At 39.8% G+C, this 14,885-nt stretch overlaps 1 protein-coding gene across 2 annotated transcripts in view; it reads right to left on the bottom strand.

Moving 5' to 3' along the window:
* Positions 1–5,340: 5,340 nt before the first annotated feature.
* The window catches only part of SPRED1 (sprouty related EVH1 domain containing 1), a 79,270-nt gene continuing 69,725 nt past the window's right edge, over positions 5,341–14,885 (bottom strand). For both annotated transcript variants that reach the window (XM_083349240.1, XM_083349241.1), the window contains exon 6: positions 5,341–7,824. In XM_083349240.1, coding sequence (XP_083205366.1) covers positions 7,165–7,824 — 660 coding nt within the window. In that variant the 3' untranslated portion in view covers positions 5,341–7,164. The remainder of the gene's footprint in view (positions 7,825–14,885) is intronic.

Genomic DNA, 14,885 nt, shown 5'->3' with positions numbered 1-14,885 from the left:
TATATCAGTTATATTATAAATAAGTAGATTAATAAATATGAAACATGAAGAGCTACACCAGTTAATGGTACTGTATAAATAAAGAAGGCTTTTTCTGGCTACAGCTGACAGTGTCATTTTTGTTGTTATAGCAACACGATATGCTAACAGTTTTACCTCTTCTTTGATGCAGAGCATAGAACAGAATTAGGACAAGTGTAACCATCAATTTGGGTACCCAGTTCTGGAATCTTGATCACCTCTTAAGAAATGGATGTAGCTTAATAAGATTGTTTACTTGTTCCATTGAGCAGCCCCAAAATGAACATCTGTGGAGGAGGATGCTTTGTGAAATGAGATAGGATGAGATATAAAGCCTAGGTGAACATCAAGCATTCTTTCTTTGTGGAATAGGGGTTGTTCTCTGAATAAAGATAGAACCTGACTCATTATTATTCCCAGTTTTGGATGTGCTCTTGTACTTACAGCTAAATGATTTTCACCTTACCTGAGGTCACCCTCTCATCCAGGATTCCAGCCAAATTTCTCATTCAGCAGAACTCCAAAGCTCTTCCTACCCCAAAAGTGACAAATCCTTTTTTCCCCTTCTACTGACCTTCATGGGGCAGGTGATTCTCTCTAGAGCAGGGGTAGGCAACCTCGGCTCATAAAAGAGCCGAGGTTGCCTACCCCTGCTCTAGAGCTATCAGACTGCCTTAAGATTTAAAGGGCCAGCTGCTCCCCAGTACAGCTTTTAATTTTTTCAAAGGAATTTACATTTCAATGGCATGTGCATTTCATCATGAATTACATTAATTTCCACACGTTAATCTAAGAGCTGTTAAGTGCGTGAGACGCACATCATTTCCAAAAATTACCTTTTGTATGCTTGAGATACATAATACTTTCATCAGCAGAAAGGCAGGTTTAATAAATAAATAAAAAAGGCTGCAGGTGTTTGCTAACACATGGTTTTTATGCTTTTAAGTATTCACTGAAAGCTGAATATTTGGCAAGCTCTCCGGATAAGCATGGCCTCTGTGGCTTTGAAAAATCTTACCTGATTAACAGAGGGTAGCATTAAAAAACAAACAAGCCTTGAACTTCATGCTGCTCTCTTTCCGCTTTACCTGTGGCTCATCCACAGAAAAGACATCTCTTCCTTGAGCCTTTTGCCCTGCATCCCATTCCAATTGGAAATAAACTGGAAGAACTGAAAAACACTTCTGTGCAATTTGTCTCCTGAGATGTAAGTCCAGCTGAACTCCACAGAGCTCCTAAAAATCAATAGGGCTTTTGACAAACAGACACATTTCACTGTAGTCTTTGAGAAGTATCACCATTATCAGTGCAAAGGTTGATATTTGGGAGAACATACAACAAACCTGTTTGGCCTATTCTCTGTTCCAGACTTATCTGAGCTTTAAGATCTTTCTCCTCTTGTCTAACATCAGAGCAGAGGAAATGGCTGATGGGAACTGAATGAAGGTTTTCTTGGTAGTCCTTCTTACCCTTTGGACAGGCTGCCAAGGAGCATCTGGTGAGCTTTCTGATATGCTTTTGCTGCAGGCAAGGATAATTTTATTTAGCAGTGCTTCATTTCATGTTTCAAAGGTGTCAACATCTGATTCCTTGTGCTTTAAAAGATGGGACAAACCTCCCTCACCCTTCACATTGGACAAACTGGTTCCTTCTGCGTTCAGAAATAAATCTGATTTCTTCTAAACTGGATTCTCGAGTTGTTAATAGAGTTGTTTTAAAATAGACATGGAAGAGGGAAGAAGTTTGAAGATTTAAGTGTGTTCTTTCTAATTTCCCATTCATTTCCAAGTTCAGTGCATCAGCTTTGAACTACAGTCCTTTTATGCCTTGAACCTCAGTACCAAAGTAATTGCTTCATTTATTCACCTCATCTGTTTGGCTACAGAAATCATTTTCAAAGCCCTTCTCCACATGCCACGTTGTTCTTAAGCATGGACTATTTGTGAATTCTTTTTAGCAGTACGTCCTCGCTCATGGAATATTCCCTGAAGAACTTACTTGAAATTGCTATCTTTTTATCACTAAAGTTACGATGTTTTTATTTTTCCAGGAATCTCAAATTTATCTTTGGCTGGCTTTATTTATTTATTTTTTAAAAAATCTGTATTTCATATGCTTGGCTTTATATAACTGTCTTTGTATGATGGCTTCACATTTTCATCATGGTTTGGATTTATGAATTACAGTATTGTGTGTTCCTGCTATATAAGTGTGCAGAGCACTTGTTTTACAGGCAGCAACAATTGTACAAGGCCTTGCAGAAGGAAACAGACTCATCTTCCCAACTTGGTGGAAATGCTACATAATACTAACAATTTTCTGCAGTATTTTCCTGATATCCTACTCAGAATAGTCCCCCAAATTAAATGCAATAACCATGACTTCACTGTTTAATGTCCTGATAGTTTTATTCAGATAATTGCAGAAAACATTTAAATTTAAAACTTTTATGTTATTATCCACTAAGTCAACTTCCAAGAGGTGTACTGTAGTAACAAAAGTTAAACTCATATTTTACATTATCTATTCAAGGATAGCCAGTTATATTTTTATACATAAAGAAATACATCTATGGCATGGAATTGAAACTAAAATCTACATTGTTTACTATAAAGATATAGCATTTTTAAAAATGGAAATAATCCACAAGTGAGGCACTTTCTGAGAACATTAGTGAAAAACAAATGGCATTAACCAAAATAAAATCACATTTCCCCCTCATTAAAAGGGGGAAAACTTTATATATAGGTTACATTGCAGCTCCCAATATAAAGTTTCTTCACTAGATCTTTTTCTGTTCTCAAAGCTAATGACAACTATTGAAACTAAGGATAGTTGGGGCAAAATGCCATTTAATGCTATTTAAGTGGCATTTAATTACTGCATTAAAATGCATATGGACATTTTAACCACACACTTGTAGTTATCACAGCAGAAGTTTGTGAATTGTAGTGTTATGTAGAAGAAATTAATAGAAACATTACACGTTACTCAAATGAGAATTAAAATTTTCTTCTGTAAAGGCAGAATATGACCTACAGTAATTTAGAAGGAACAAAATATGTGAACCGTCACAACGTACACGTCTTCTGAAATAGCCACCATGGATTAAGATGGTTAACAAAGGTTCTATCCTTGTGTTTTAAGGTTGGCTTTCTCCAAGTTCAACCTTCTCCAGATGTGTCCAGATAGTCTTTGTAGGATACTGGATTGGGGAAGGATATTGTTGTTTTTAAACCTTATATTCCAGCTTTAAACCTTATATTCCAGCCTTACAAAAACATTGATTCAGATGTTGTATCTTTACAGGCTGGACTTGTATGAAAATTCATCATTGGATTTAAAGGAGAAATATGACAAACTTTCTGTGATCCCCTCCAAGAAACACGCCAAGAAAATAATGTTCTGAGTTACTTATTTTTAAATGATACAAGAGAGTCTGGGTATTCATAGCTATTATCTGGGGACATTCTTCAAGAAAGCATTCAGGCTTCCTAGTCTCTTCCCAAACTCTCCTCAATCAACAATGATTGGGTTTTGGGGGGAATGAGAGTAAGGTCAATTAAAGAATATATTAATCTCAGAGGTTAATGTTCCAGAGAAAAACAATCTTTAACTTTTTAAAGTTAGTCTATAACTATTTTTCTTGAAGCCCATGTATGTTTGCATGAAAACATTTTTTAAAAAAGTATTAATACTTGATTAATTTGCAATTGTAAGCTTAATATTATCCTTCCAAAAATGACATGAAATTGCAAATGCTAAATAGGAGGGATTGATCTCCACTGTAGAATCAAATGCCAGAAAATACCTTCTATAGACACAGTCTACTTTGTGAATGGGTACCTTAGACATAGACATAAGGCTTGTCTATTTCATTTCTCTAGAGCACCCCAAGGTCTTCCAAATAAGCCAGCTGGAGCTTGCAAGCAAACTCTATGACTCATACATTTACTGTTTCGCTCTCTCTCCCACCTTGTTGCAGTTTTTCTTTCAATATCCTAATTTAGCAGAAAGGGAATTTTGTCACGATTGCTGAACTGATTTAAACCAGAAATTCTTGCTTATATTACCTGCATAGTTATGAGCAGATCCTGGTAACTACCTGGGGGAAGATTATACTAAATTAATGCTATGACAATTTCTAAATCATCTCTGTCCAGCAGGTGGTGCCCAAGTAAAAGAGCTGTTTTCATGTAAAATAACCCAGGAAGAACTTTTCCAGGCCTAAAAATATCCTCCAGCTATTTATCAAAACAGGCAACTGTATCTATTAAAAAGTGTCTGAACTGATGTTTTATAAAATACAGCTTTTCATCATACTTTTCTGGACAAAGTAGGGTGAAAAAAAAACATGAACAAGAAATGCATCCAATGTACAGATAAAACATCCACTGAAATGTATGATTAAACACTATTAAATAAACCTCATTAAATAATAGGAGAGAGTCATTAGATTATTAAGTTAAAATCTAATGGTTATTCTAAGAGGGAACTCTGCTTCAGTCCTATATTAAATTCCAAACATCTCCAGTTTTTTTAAAAAACAATATATATATATGCGTTACCTCGGATGATTTCAATGGGGGAAAAAAGAACCTATAGTATTGTGTTCGTATTTAAATGCCTTTCCCAAGAACAGAATTTATTCAGTGATAAAGGATAATACATGTTTACCAGCAAAATGCTTAAATGCACAATTAAATGAATGAAGGCGAATATACACGTCTTAGGATAATGTCCTCTGGTCCTGGTGACCGATCCAGATTGGATCCTGCAACACACTGAAATGCATGTACTCAGAAAAAGTATTAAAACATACAGATTTCCAGTGCTTTTTTTGTAAAAGAAAAAGGTGCTGGAACTCACACATGTCATACAACCCACCTTGCCTACCCTACAAGGTTCCATCCAAAAAAGGTGCTGGAACTCCGTTCTGAGCGTTCTATGAGGAAAAAAAGCCCTGCAGATTTCTATGTGCAAAGCACTACAGGAACCAATGTATTAAGCTGATTAGTGCTCATCAGACATAGACTTGCTGTTCCTTAAAATATCTAAATTATGTATTGTGTATGTATGCGCGCACACACACACACACACACACACACACACACACACACACACACACAAACAAACGCATGTCCAAAGCACTATCTTGATCAGCCAGCAAGTTCTTTTCGTGGCTATTTGTTGCCATGCCCCACTTTAATAAAAAAGAGGATGTTTTACCCATTGCTATTCACAATTTATGCCGTTCTCATGTCATTAAAGAAATAAAAATTAGGCATTTCTCTCTTTCCCTTTTTCTCTTGTTTTGGGGAAAAAATGAACAGTCTGCCTAGGCAAACAAGTTTAGCTGACTATTTGAAGCATGAAAGACCTCCTATGCAAGAGTTTTTAAAGATATAAAATGCAGGAAAGGCAACTGCTGCTGAAGAGTCACCTTAAATTATTTATTCTAGATAAAAGTACAAAACTAGAAAGAAGCTCTTAACTTCCTACACTTATCAATATATTTCTCTTCTTTTCAATATGAAATAATACTTCAAGATGATCTATGTACACAATGTTGTCAGTTCAAGCTGTTGTATAAAATATAAATGCCCCCTTTAAAAAGATATTTTACACACAGTGTTATGTACAATTGTTCAGTTTTGATGTCTGGGCTCTGGGAAATGTATATTGTACAATGGAAGTGGAACTGTATGATGGAACATGATCCTAAGAAAACAAAGTCAACATGTATATTTTTCTAAAGAAAGACAGATATTAAAAATTGTGAAATTTTAATTTTAATCCAAAAACGTATTAAAGACATATTTTACTCCATTCTCCACACCCTTTAACCTTCTTGAATGAATGACTGCTCCACTGCTTTAAACTTTTATTAATAAAAATCCTCTATGCTTAATTAGGTTATTATGCCATATAAGATAACATTTAGGAATTACCAGAAATGGCATTTAGAACACACAGCCAAATGTTAAGTTAAATATATTCATTAATATGCTACAACTCAAAGACAAAATGAAATCCATTTTCATTCAACAAGAAATTAACTTTTTTTTCCTACCTGGACTAGAATTTGTCATATAGCATAAGTTTAACTTGTGGTAGGTCAAATAAAAATAAAATAATGGAAACATATAAAGAAATAACTGGCACCAAGTTGAAACAGAGTCATAAGTATATATTTTAAACAATTTCAAAGTAGTAATTTTTTCTTCCCAAATATCAACAATTTTAGAAGGAAATCCTAAAAGAAAATCTGCTGGCTGTGAGAAAAGGAGGGGTAAAATCTTGCCATTACATTGAAATTAGAGTTATTTATATATAAAAATAAATGTTATGTTCTCATAAGAGCATTAGACAATTATATCTGTGCTTAACAAAACATTGGTCATTCAAGACTACAATAATTAATATTTAAAGGCTTTCAGATTACCAGAATGTACAGAGTAAAATTAATACAAAAATGTAGTTGAAGGAAAATAAGACTGAAAATATTGATTTCTCTATTTGAATAAAAATATTAAGTATTTAAAACTGAGAAATACTATCACGGAATGTGCCTGGAAAACATGGTCCATAACGGCTGAGCTGGAAAGTGGAAGAGAGATTTAACAATTTGTACCGTATATTTTGTTAAATATAAACATTTGTTATTTGTACATAAAACTGTTTCCCAAAACTATTTATAAGTAATTTAGTTGCACGGAAAATCAATTTAATTTTTTTCATATCTGCCAAGACATTTAACTTCCTTTAGTTTTCAATCAGCTGTCCCTAGTGCAGGTTTAGTTTTCTGCCAAATGCATTATTTCAAAAGAGCGTTTCCCCCCCATCCCATCACCTATAGCACAAAATGTACAGAGTGCTGAAGTATGCAGTTTATACTTCTTTCAAAGACCAACTGGAAGAAAAGGCCTTCAGATTGCAAGAACTCCTTCACCACTTGTCCTATGTGCTTAAAAAGTAGATTAGGCATGGCCTGCATTGGTCAAATGCAACAGTTCTTGACACGTCTTCCACAAGAGGCCTTTCCTACAGGGTGGGTTCTCCCTTCTGCATGCCAAGAGCTTCCATGAATTAGATACTTCCCAGCAATAAAGACTTGTCAGCCCATTTTCGCAGTAAACTGCTTCATCCTGCAGCTTTATGTTTTCCTCCACAGCATCCACAGATTTCGCCACAGTGGTGGCACGCTCTTAGCGGGAGGTAGCAGCACATACATGGCGCAATGAATGACAAAGTGACGAGGGCGAGCCAGCGTAAGCAGAACTTGTCGTCACTCGTGTCGCAGGAGCAAGGGTCAGAGAAATCCCCCTCGGAGTCTGACATGCAGTGGTAGAGCATGCTCTCGGCACAAAGCATGCAGCTAACTTGGTATATGCACCTTCTAATCGGGTCTGGAGCATCTTGGCATTTGCCCCGGCTGTTCTCCTCATGGTTGAACCTTTCTTGACAATATATGCAGCGAGAACGCTCACCATCCTCTTTCCTTTTTTTGGATTTTTTTAATTTGATAGAAGGAGGCTGTGTTTTGAGTACCACAGAACTCTTACAATCTTTTAGGGAATTCAGTTTAGGTTCATCTCCAGATGGGTAGAGATAATCCGATTTTTTATGGTCTGCTTTAGGGCAGTGCAGCGAGGAATCTATTTCATCCCTCTCCAAGTCATTTTTCCACATATCAGGATGCCTATAGTCTGCATAGCGACGTATCAGGATATCACGAGGGTTTATCCGAACAATTTCTTCTTCATCCTGAAAAGTGACGCTCCTGACTGGTTTCTGGGGTATCTACAAAAGAGGAGAGGACACAGAAAGGAAAAGAGAGGCCTTTAATATTACACATAACTATACTGATGACTGAGTGTGTTACTTCAAACAAGCAAAAGTATCCAGTCACAACACCTTATGTCTCAGAAGAATCTGCACAATTTATTGAATATATCTGCCATATTTAATGTTTATTCAACAGTCCAAATAACCAAGCGTTGCAGTGCTGATAATCCTTACATTAAGTTCACATTCTTTCTCACAGAAAACATTTTAAAATAAGGTACATGTCTAAATATTAAAAATTAACAAGAAGGGGATTATTCTGAAGCACATTTTTTAATGTTCATATGAATTCCTTGAAGGCATCTAAAAATTAGATTGGGATCACATCAAGCTACGGATGATATGCAGTTCTAACATTATTTTAAACTGAAGGAAATGGTGGGCACCCCCCTCAGTGAATATCTGAAAATAGGAATGTAAGAAAGAAGGGTGAATAATCTGAAGCTTAATCTAAAGCCAGTTTCTCTGCAGATAATAATTTACATTTATACCTGTTGCATTTGCATTTCCCTTAAAAGTCCAAATATGCAACTGGGAAGTGTTTCTGGACTTGGCACTTTTCATTGGAAGAGGAGGCATCATCAATGGCATTTATAGCTTGGACTTCTTGCCAAATGTAATCTTATTTAATGAATTTAATTGCACTGGTGACACAAGTTCTGGTTATATCCCAGCTGAATGCACTGTATAGGAGGCTATCCTTTAAAAAAGTGCACACATTTCAACTCTGCATGTGTTTGAGTATATGTATTTCCGTTTTAATTATATAGACAACCGATTCATGTCTGGAGCCAATCTGTGATATTAGCAGGGCTTTTTTTCTCATAGAACGCTCAGAACAGAGTTCCGGCACCTTTTTTGGATGGAACCTTGTAGGGTAGGCAAGGCGGGTTGTATGACATGTGTGAGTTCCGGCACCTTTTTCTTTCACAAAAAAAGCACTGGATATTAGTATTGACAATCTGAAAGTAAGCTTATACTACAACACTCAAGATTCTACTTTCCACTCCATCTGTGAAAGTCATCAAGTTGACTGTTGAGCACACAGCAACTGTTTCTGTGATAATCCTGCAATGACCTTTCATCCCCAAAATCCATATGGTTTCTCTCTTGCTTTTTAAGTACTGCTCTGCATTCCAATGATTTTATTATTATATTCAATAATTGTTTTATCTACTGCTCTTATTTTGAGGATATTAACTGCTCTTCTGTTGTATTCTTTTAAACAGGAAGAGGAAATCTGTTCAATGAAGAACAGTAAACAAAAAGTAGTTAGCGAAAAATGAAAATTCAGTAACTGTGTGTATACAGAACATTAATTGAAGAAAATTTATGTGGCTGCCCATATAAACTCTCAGTGAGTCTGGGCAGCTTACAGAGATCAAAACCTATCATAAAGAACAATAAGAAGCAATGACCCCCCCCCCCAATCCCACTGGTGACAACAATCGAAAATTAAATGTACATGTCATTTAAAGGTAAAGGTTCCCCCGCACATGCGTGCTAGTCGTTTCCGACTCTAGGGGCCGGTGCTCATCTCCGTTTCAAAGCCGAAGAGCCAGCGCTTGTCCGTGGACATCTCCGTGGTCATGTGGCCGGCATGACTAGACGCCAAAGGCGCACGGAACGCTGTTACCTTCCCACCGTAGTGGTCCCTATTTTTCTACTTGCATTTTTACGTGCTTTCGAACTGCTAGGTTGGCAGAAGCTGGGACGAGTAACAGGTGCTCACTCTGTTACGCGGCACTCGGGATTCGACCCACCAAACTGCCGACCTTCTGATCGACAAGCTCAGCGTCCTAACCCACTGAGCCACCGCGTCCCTTTTACATGTCATTTAGGCATAGGCAAATCTGATAATAATAAAGGCAGAATCCAGTTTTCTGTCAGTGGAAGCTGCATATCAGTATTTCCTTTTCCCCACCCTATAGGTCTTGTACATGTTCAATATCTGAGGGATAAAAACTGCCAGTAAAAATCTAATTCAGTGAAAGAAACCATCTAATTTTGCTTGAAGTCCACAATTTTGAAGCACACAATTCTCAAACACAAGAGGATTCAGAAAGGCTTTTTTTTCCCCATTTGATTTCGTCAGCATTTCTAGCAGTACAATTTCGAGCCTCCACTGCCAGATTAGGAAGGTTGAAAGAAAGAATTTGGTTTAATTAATTCATGTTGAGCTAAGCCTACAACGTTCCTTGTGAATGTGCAGAGGTAAGGTTTGCTGCAGGTGCAGAAGTAAAAGTAACCTTGCAGCTCAGGCCTGATTTATTTCAAAATGCTTTTAGAAGGAAAAAAAACCCTTGATTACTTGCTTAATAAATACATTAACACTTGTGGTAGGAACTGTAGCCAGGACCGAAGAAGTTGTTCACTTTGCTGGCATCCAATGGAAATCCACAAAACCGAGACAGAAATAGCCTTCTAAAGGATTGGCTGGTGATGACAGAAACATCTTTCACTAAGTAAGTTTGCTATAATGTTCTAGTTTATGAGCAAAGATTAAAAAGCAAATAGCCGTCTCCCATCCCTGCCAAAGGCAAAGACAAGATGCTCTATTATAGGGCAGAGCAACCTTATGTTGGAATATTTGAGATTCAGGATGACTTACTTGGCTCAAACTAATGAAAACTACAACTGGTCACTCTTGCCAAATGGTTTAAACCAGGGGTCTTCAAACTTGGCAACTTTAAAACTTGTGGACTTCAACTTCCAGAATTCCTCAGAAAGCCCTGAAGTCCACAAGTCTTAAAGTTGCCAAGTTTGAAGACCCCTGGTTTAAACCATTTGGCTGGCTGGCTGAGGAATTCTGGGAGTTGAAACTCATAGCAACCTTAAATAAAAAAACAATACAAGTTACAAGGGTTAACATTATAGCATCTGAATGAATAAGCTTTCATTGACAGTACAGTAGACAGTTAACATCATAACTCCAGTTTTCAGTACAGCCATGAGTTACAGTACTGACAACATTATAGTTTTTTTATTTTACAATGTAATCAGCACGATAAGAAAGGAGGCTTGCGTGCCCTTGTGGAACACCACGGAGTTCCAATTACTTTGTGGTCTACCAGCTTACCCATTGGGCCAGGTAGACCATTGTCCTTTGATGCACCTGAGTCAAAGGAATTAGATGTTCTCTGGCTGGCCTCTCCAGGTTGGCCCACCCGAGTCAGACTGATCAGCAGAGTAGGCACAGCGGTTGTTGAAGTCTTGTTGGCTTGCTCCTTCAGGGGATCCATGTTGCATTTCTGGACTCCCCTCTTCTATGCCCAGTTCCTCATTGGTTATGAAGGAAGAGTCTTGAGGGTCCATGTCTGGGCTGGCCTGGCTGCAAGTTTGAGGACTTTGGGAGGGTTATGATGCAGTCCTCGCTTAGTGGCCGTTCTAGAAACCGTTTTCTGAGTTGATCAATGTGGCATCTGATAACTCGCCCTCTCTCCAGCCCCACTTCATAAGACAGGGGCCCAGATGATTTGGTAATTTTACCAGGAACCCACAGATTCCCATGTCCATAGTTTCTGGCCCATACCCAATCGCCCATTTGCAGCCCCCTAGGGGGTTTTGGTCGAGAGGCTTCTGCTGCCACTCTATCTGGATGCAACCTGTCCAGTTTAGTGATCAGACGCCTCCAACGCAGTTCTGCAGGACTTTTGCCTGTAGCAGTGCAGGGTGTAGAATGCTGGCAGAGTAGAAAATCTGCCAATATGTGATGCCAGTCACCTGTTACAATGCTCTTGAGTGATTCCTTCGTTGTCCTCACCATACGTTCAGCTTGACCATTAGTGGACGGGTGAAAGGGGGCAGACGCTGCATGTCTGATAAGATTTGCTCTGAGGAAAGCCTGAAATTCAGCAGCAGTGAATTGGGCCCCATTGTCTTAAACTAAGACATCCGGCAACCCATGTGTGGCAAAGAGTTTTCTCAGCACCTGGATGGTCCTAGCAGTAGTCATGTTTGCAACTGGAATTACTTCCAGCCATTTGGAGTAGCTGTCCACCACTATGAGAAAGAGCTGTCCCTGAAAGAGCCCAGCGTAGTCTATGTGAATTCTAGACCAGGGAGTGTGCATTTCCTCCCACCTGTGAACTGGGGCGTGTGGCATCTCAGGCCTAGATTGCTGGCATGTATAACAACCATGTACCTGTGCCTCAATGTCCTTGTCAAGGCCAGGCCACCAAAGGTAGCTTCTTGCTAAAGCTTTCATTCTGACAATGCCTGGATGGCCCTCATGTAATGACTGTAAAACCCTGTCTCTCAGTGAAGAGGGGATTATGACTCTGTTTCCCCATAGGATGCACCCCTTGTGAACTGATAGCTCATGACTTCTGAAAAAATAACTCTGAAACTCAGAGCCTGGGCTTTTATCTAACCACCCCATGTGTACCCATGAAAGCACTCTACTAAGTGTTCTATCTGTACCTGTTTCTGCAGTAATGTCCCCAGCATGGAGGGGAAATTCAGGCAGGTCCTATATGGACAGAATTCTGGCTGCAGGGGCTGGGTCTGGTTCCATTAGTGGCAGTGGAAGTCTGCTGAGGCCTTCAGCATGGCCCATTTCTTTACCAGGTTTGTGAACCAATTTAAAAGTGTATGCAGATAAGAAAACAGACCATCTCAGCATTCTTGGGGAAAGTATGTGGGGGTTTTGTTTGTCTGTTGTGAAAAGTCCCAGCAGAGGTTTGTGGTCTGTAAAGACCGTGAAGTCCCTGCCATATAGTCATGGAATTTATTTATTCCAGCAACAATGGCTAGGGCCTCTTTGTCAATTTGAGCGTAGTTATGCTCAGCAGTGTCCTTGAATAAAATGCTACAGGGACCTGTGTTCCATTCTTTTCTAAATGACTCAAAACTGCCCCCACCCCATAAGGAGATGCATCACATGCTAAACAGACTGGTTTAGACTCTCTAAAATGAGTTACAGTGGATTTATCTGACAAGAGTGCCTTTAAGTCCTGGAAGCTTTTTTCATGAATGCCGGTCCATTTTCATGGAGCTTTCTTATCTAAGAGTCTGTGAAGAGGCTCTGCCAACGTGGCCTTGTTAGGCAGAAAGGCATGGTAGAAATTGAGGAGGCCCAAGAATGCTTGTAGCTCTCCTTTGGATTTAGGACTAGGAGCCATTTTAATGGCCTTCACTTTGGATTCAGCAGGGTGAATACCGTTAGCATCAATTCAAAATCCCAGAAATTCTGTTGAAGGGACCCCAATACTACATTTGCTCTTTTTTAATTTGAGGCCTGCTTCGCGAAGCCTCTGTAGGACAGCCCTGAGCCTGCTGGCTAACACTTCTGTAGATTCCCCAGCAGTAAGAACATCATCAAAATAGGGGCAGATGCCCTGAATGCCTTTAAGTGTGCATTCTATGACCCCCTGGAAAATGCCTGGGGCAACACTGACTTCAAACTGTAAACGCTTTACTTTGAAAGCCCCCGTGAGTCACAATCGTCTGAGCTGCGGCTGTGGCCTCATCAACCGGCACTTGCTGATAGGCCTGTGCTAAATCTAATTTAGCGAAAATAGTACCCACTTGCAAAGGAAACTAAAATGTGGTTGACCACTGGGACAGGTTAAGCGTGTTGCTTAAGGGCTTTATTAATTGTACATTTATAGTCTGCACATATCTGAATTTCCCCATTGGCTTTAAGTGGGGTGACTATAGGAGTTTCCCACTCCCCACCATCAACTGGTTGTAAAACGCCCTGTTCAACAAGCTTGTCTATTTCTGAGTCAATTTTATGTTTGAGGGCAAAAGGGACGCTTTGTGGCTTAACCCTAATGGGAACTACGTTGGGGTCTAGCTTAAATGAGACAGGCGGGCCTGTGTATGTTCCTAGGGCTGAATAAAAAATGTCTGCAAAGTCCTCGCAAACTGATGAGAGGTTTGCCGCTTGTGTCCAGTTGATACTAGTAATCTGAATGCCTAAGGCATCAAACCAATCGAGTCCAATGAGACTTGTTCTCTGGCCCCCTACTACTATGACATCCAGGTGCCCATAAAATGCCTTATATTTTACAGTCATGGTGGCTTCTCCCTTAACTTTAACTTGAGCATTTTGAAAGTCAGTTAAAATTTGTCTGAGGGCCTCAGCTTGGCCCATTTGTTACTGCGCCTGCACACGAAATTGAAGGTGTCCTGGGAAATAATGGAGACAGCAGAGTCAGAGCCCAACTCCATTTTACATGGGACTCCTTGTAGCTCTACTAGCAATTTGAGTTTAAATTTGAGGGGGCGTCAGGCCCCAGTGTGGCACACGCTTCTATGGCTTCTGCAAAACCCCACACTAAATGGACCCTGGACCCTGGGCCCCGGTACCTCTCCTGGTCAGATCTTCCGACTGGTGTTCGGGTGGCCGGTCCCTCTGGCGAGCTCTGCAGACCGCTGCGATGTGGCCTGTCTTGCCACAGACCCTGCACGTGGCTGACCGGAATCTGCAATCAGCGTGAAAATGGTTGCCGCCGCACCCTTTACATCTAGGTAAGAGAACTGCCTTGTAAGTGTTCTCTTGCTGTTTTCTGCTGTGTTGCTGCGCGTCGGTTTTCTTGTGAAGCTTGTTGACTTCAGGATCCTCTTCCTCCGAAGATTCCTCTAAGCGCTTGGCGTCCTCGTGGTGGACTGTTTCTTCATGTTTCGTTTTGGCAGGCTGGACTGTTTGGATTGCATCCCCCGGCGGCCTTGTCTGTCATAACTTTGTCTTGAGCTTCTGAAAATGTTAATTTCGGTCTTGCAAAAAGTCTTTGTTGGAGCGTTCAGTTCCACAGGCCGCAGAAGAGCCGGTTTCGTAGTTGCTCCTCAAGGTTCAAAAATTTACAGAGGCGTGTGGCCTGCCTCAAGGCCGCAATAAATTCTGATGCTGTTTCACTGGGTTGCTGTACTCGCTGATCAAATGTGAAGTGCCAGGCAATCTCTGACATCTTTGGCTGAAAATGTTCTCCCAGCTTCTTCTTGAGGTCTGTGTAGGAAATCGACTCTAGCGGTGTCAGAGCGAAGAGGTTTTCGGCCAGGTCGAAGGTGGC

Source organism: Vipera ursinii (genome assembly GCF_947247035.1).
Source record: "Vipera ursinii genome assembly, chromosome: 1".
Classification (NCBI taxonomy): domain Eukaryota; kingdom Metazoa; phylum Chordata; class Lepidosauria; order Squamata; family Viperidae; genus Vipera; species Vipera ursinii.
Note: the sequence above shows the minus strand (reverse complement) of the source record. Positions and strands in the feature narration are given on the sequence as shown.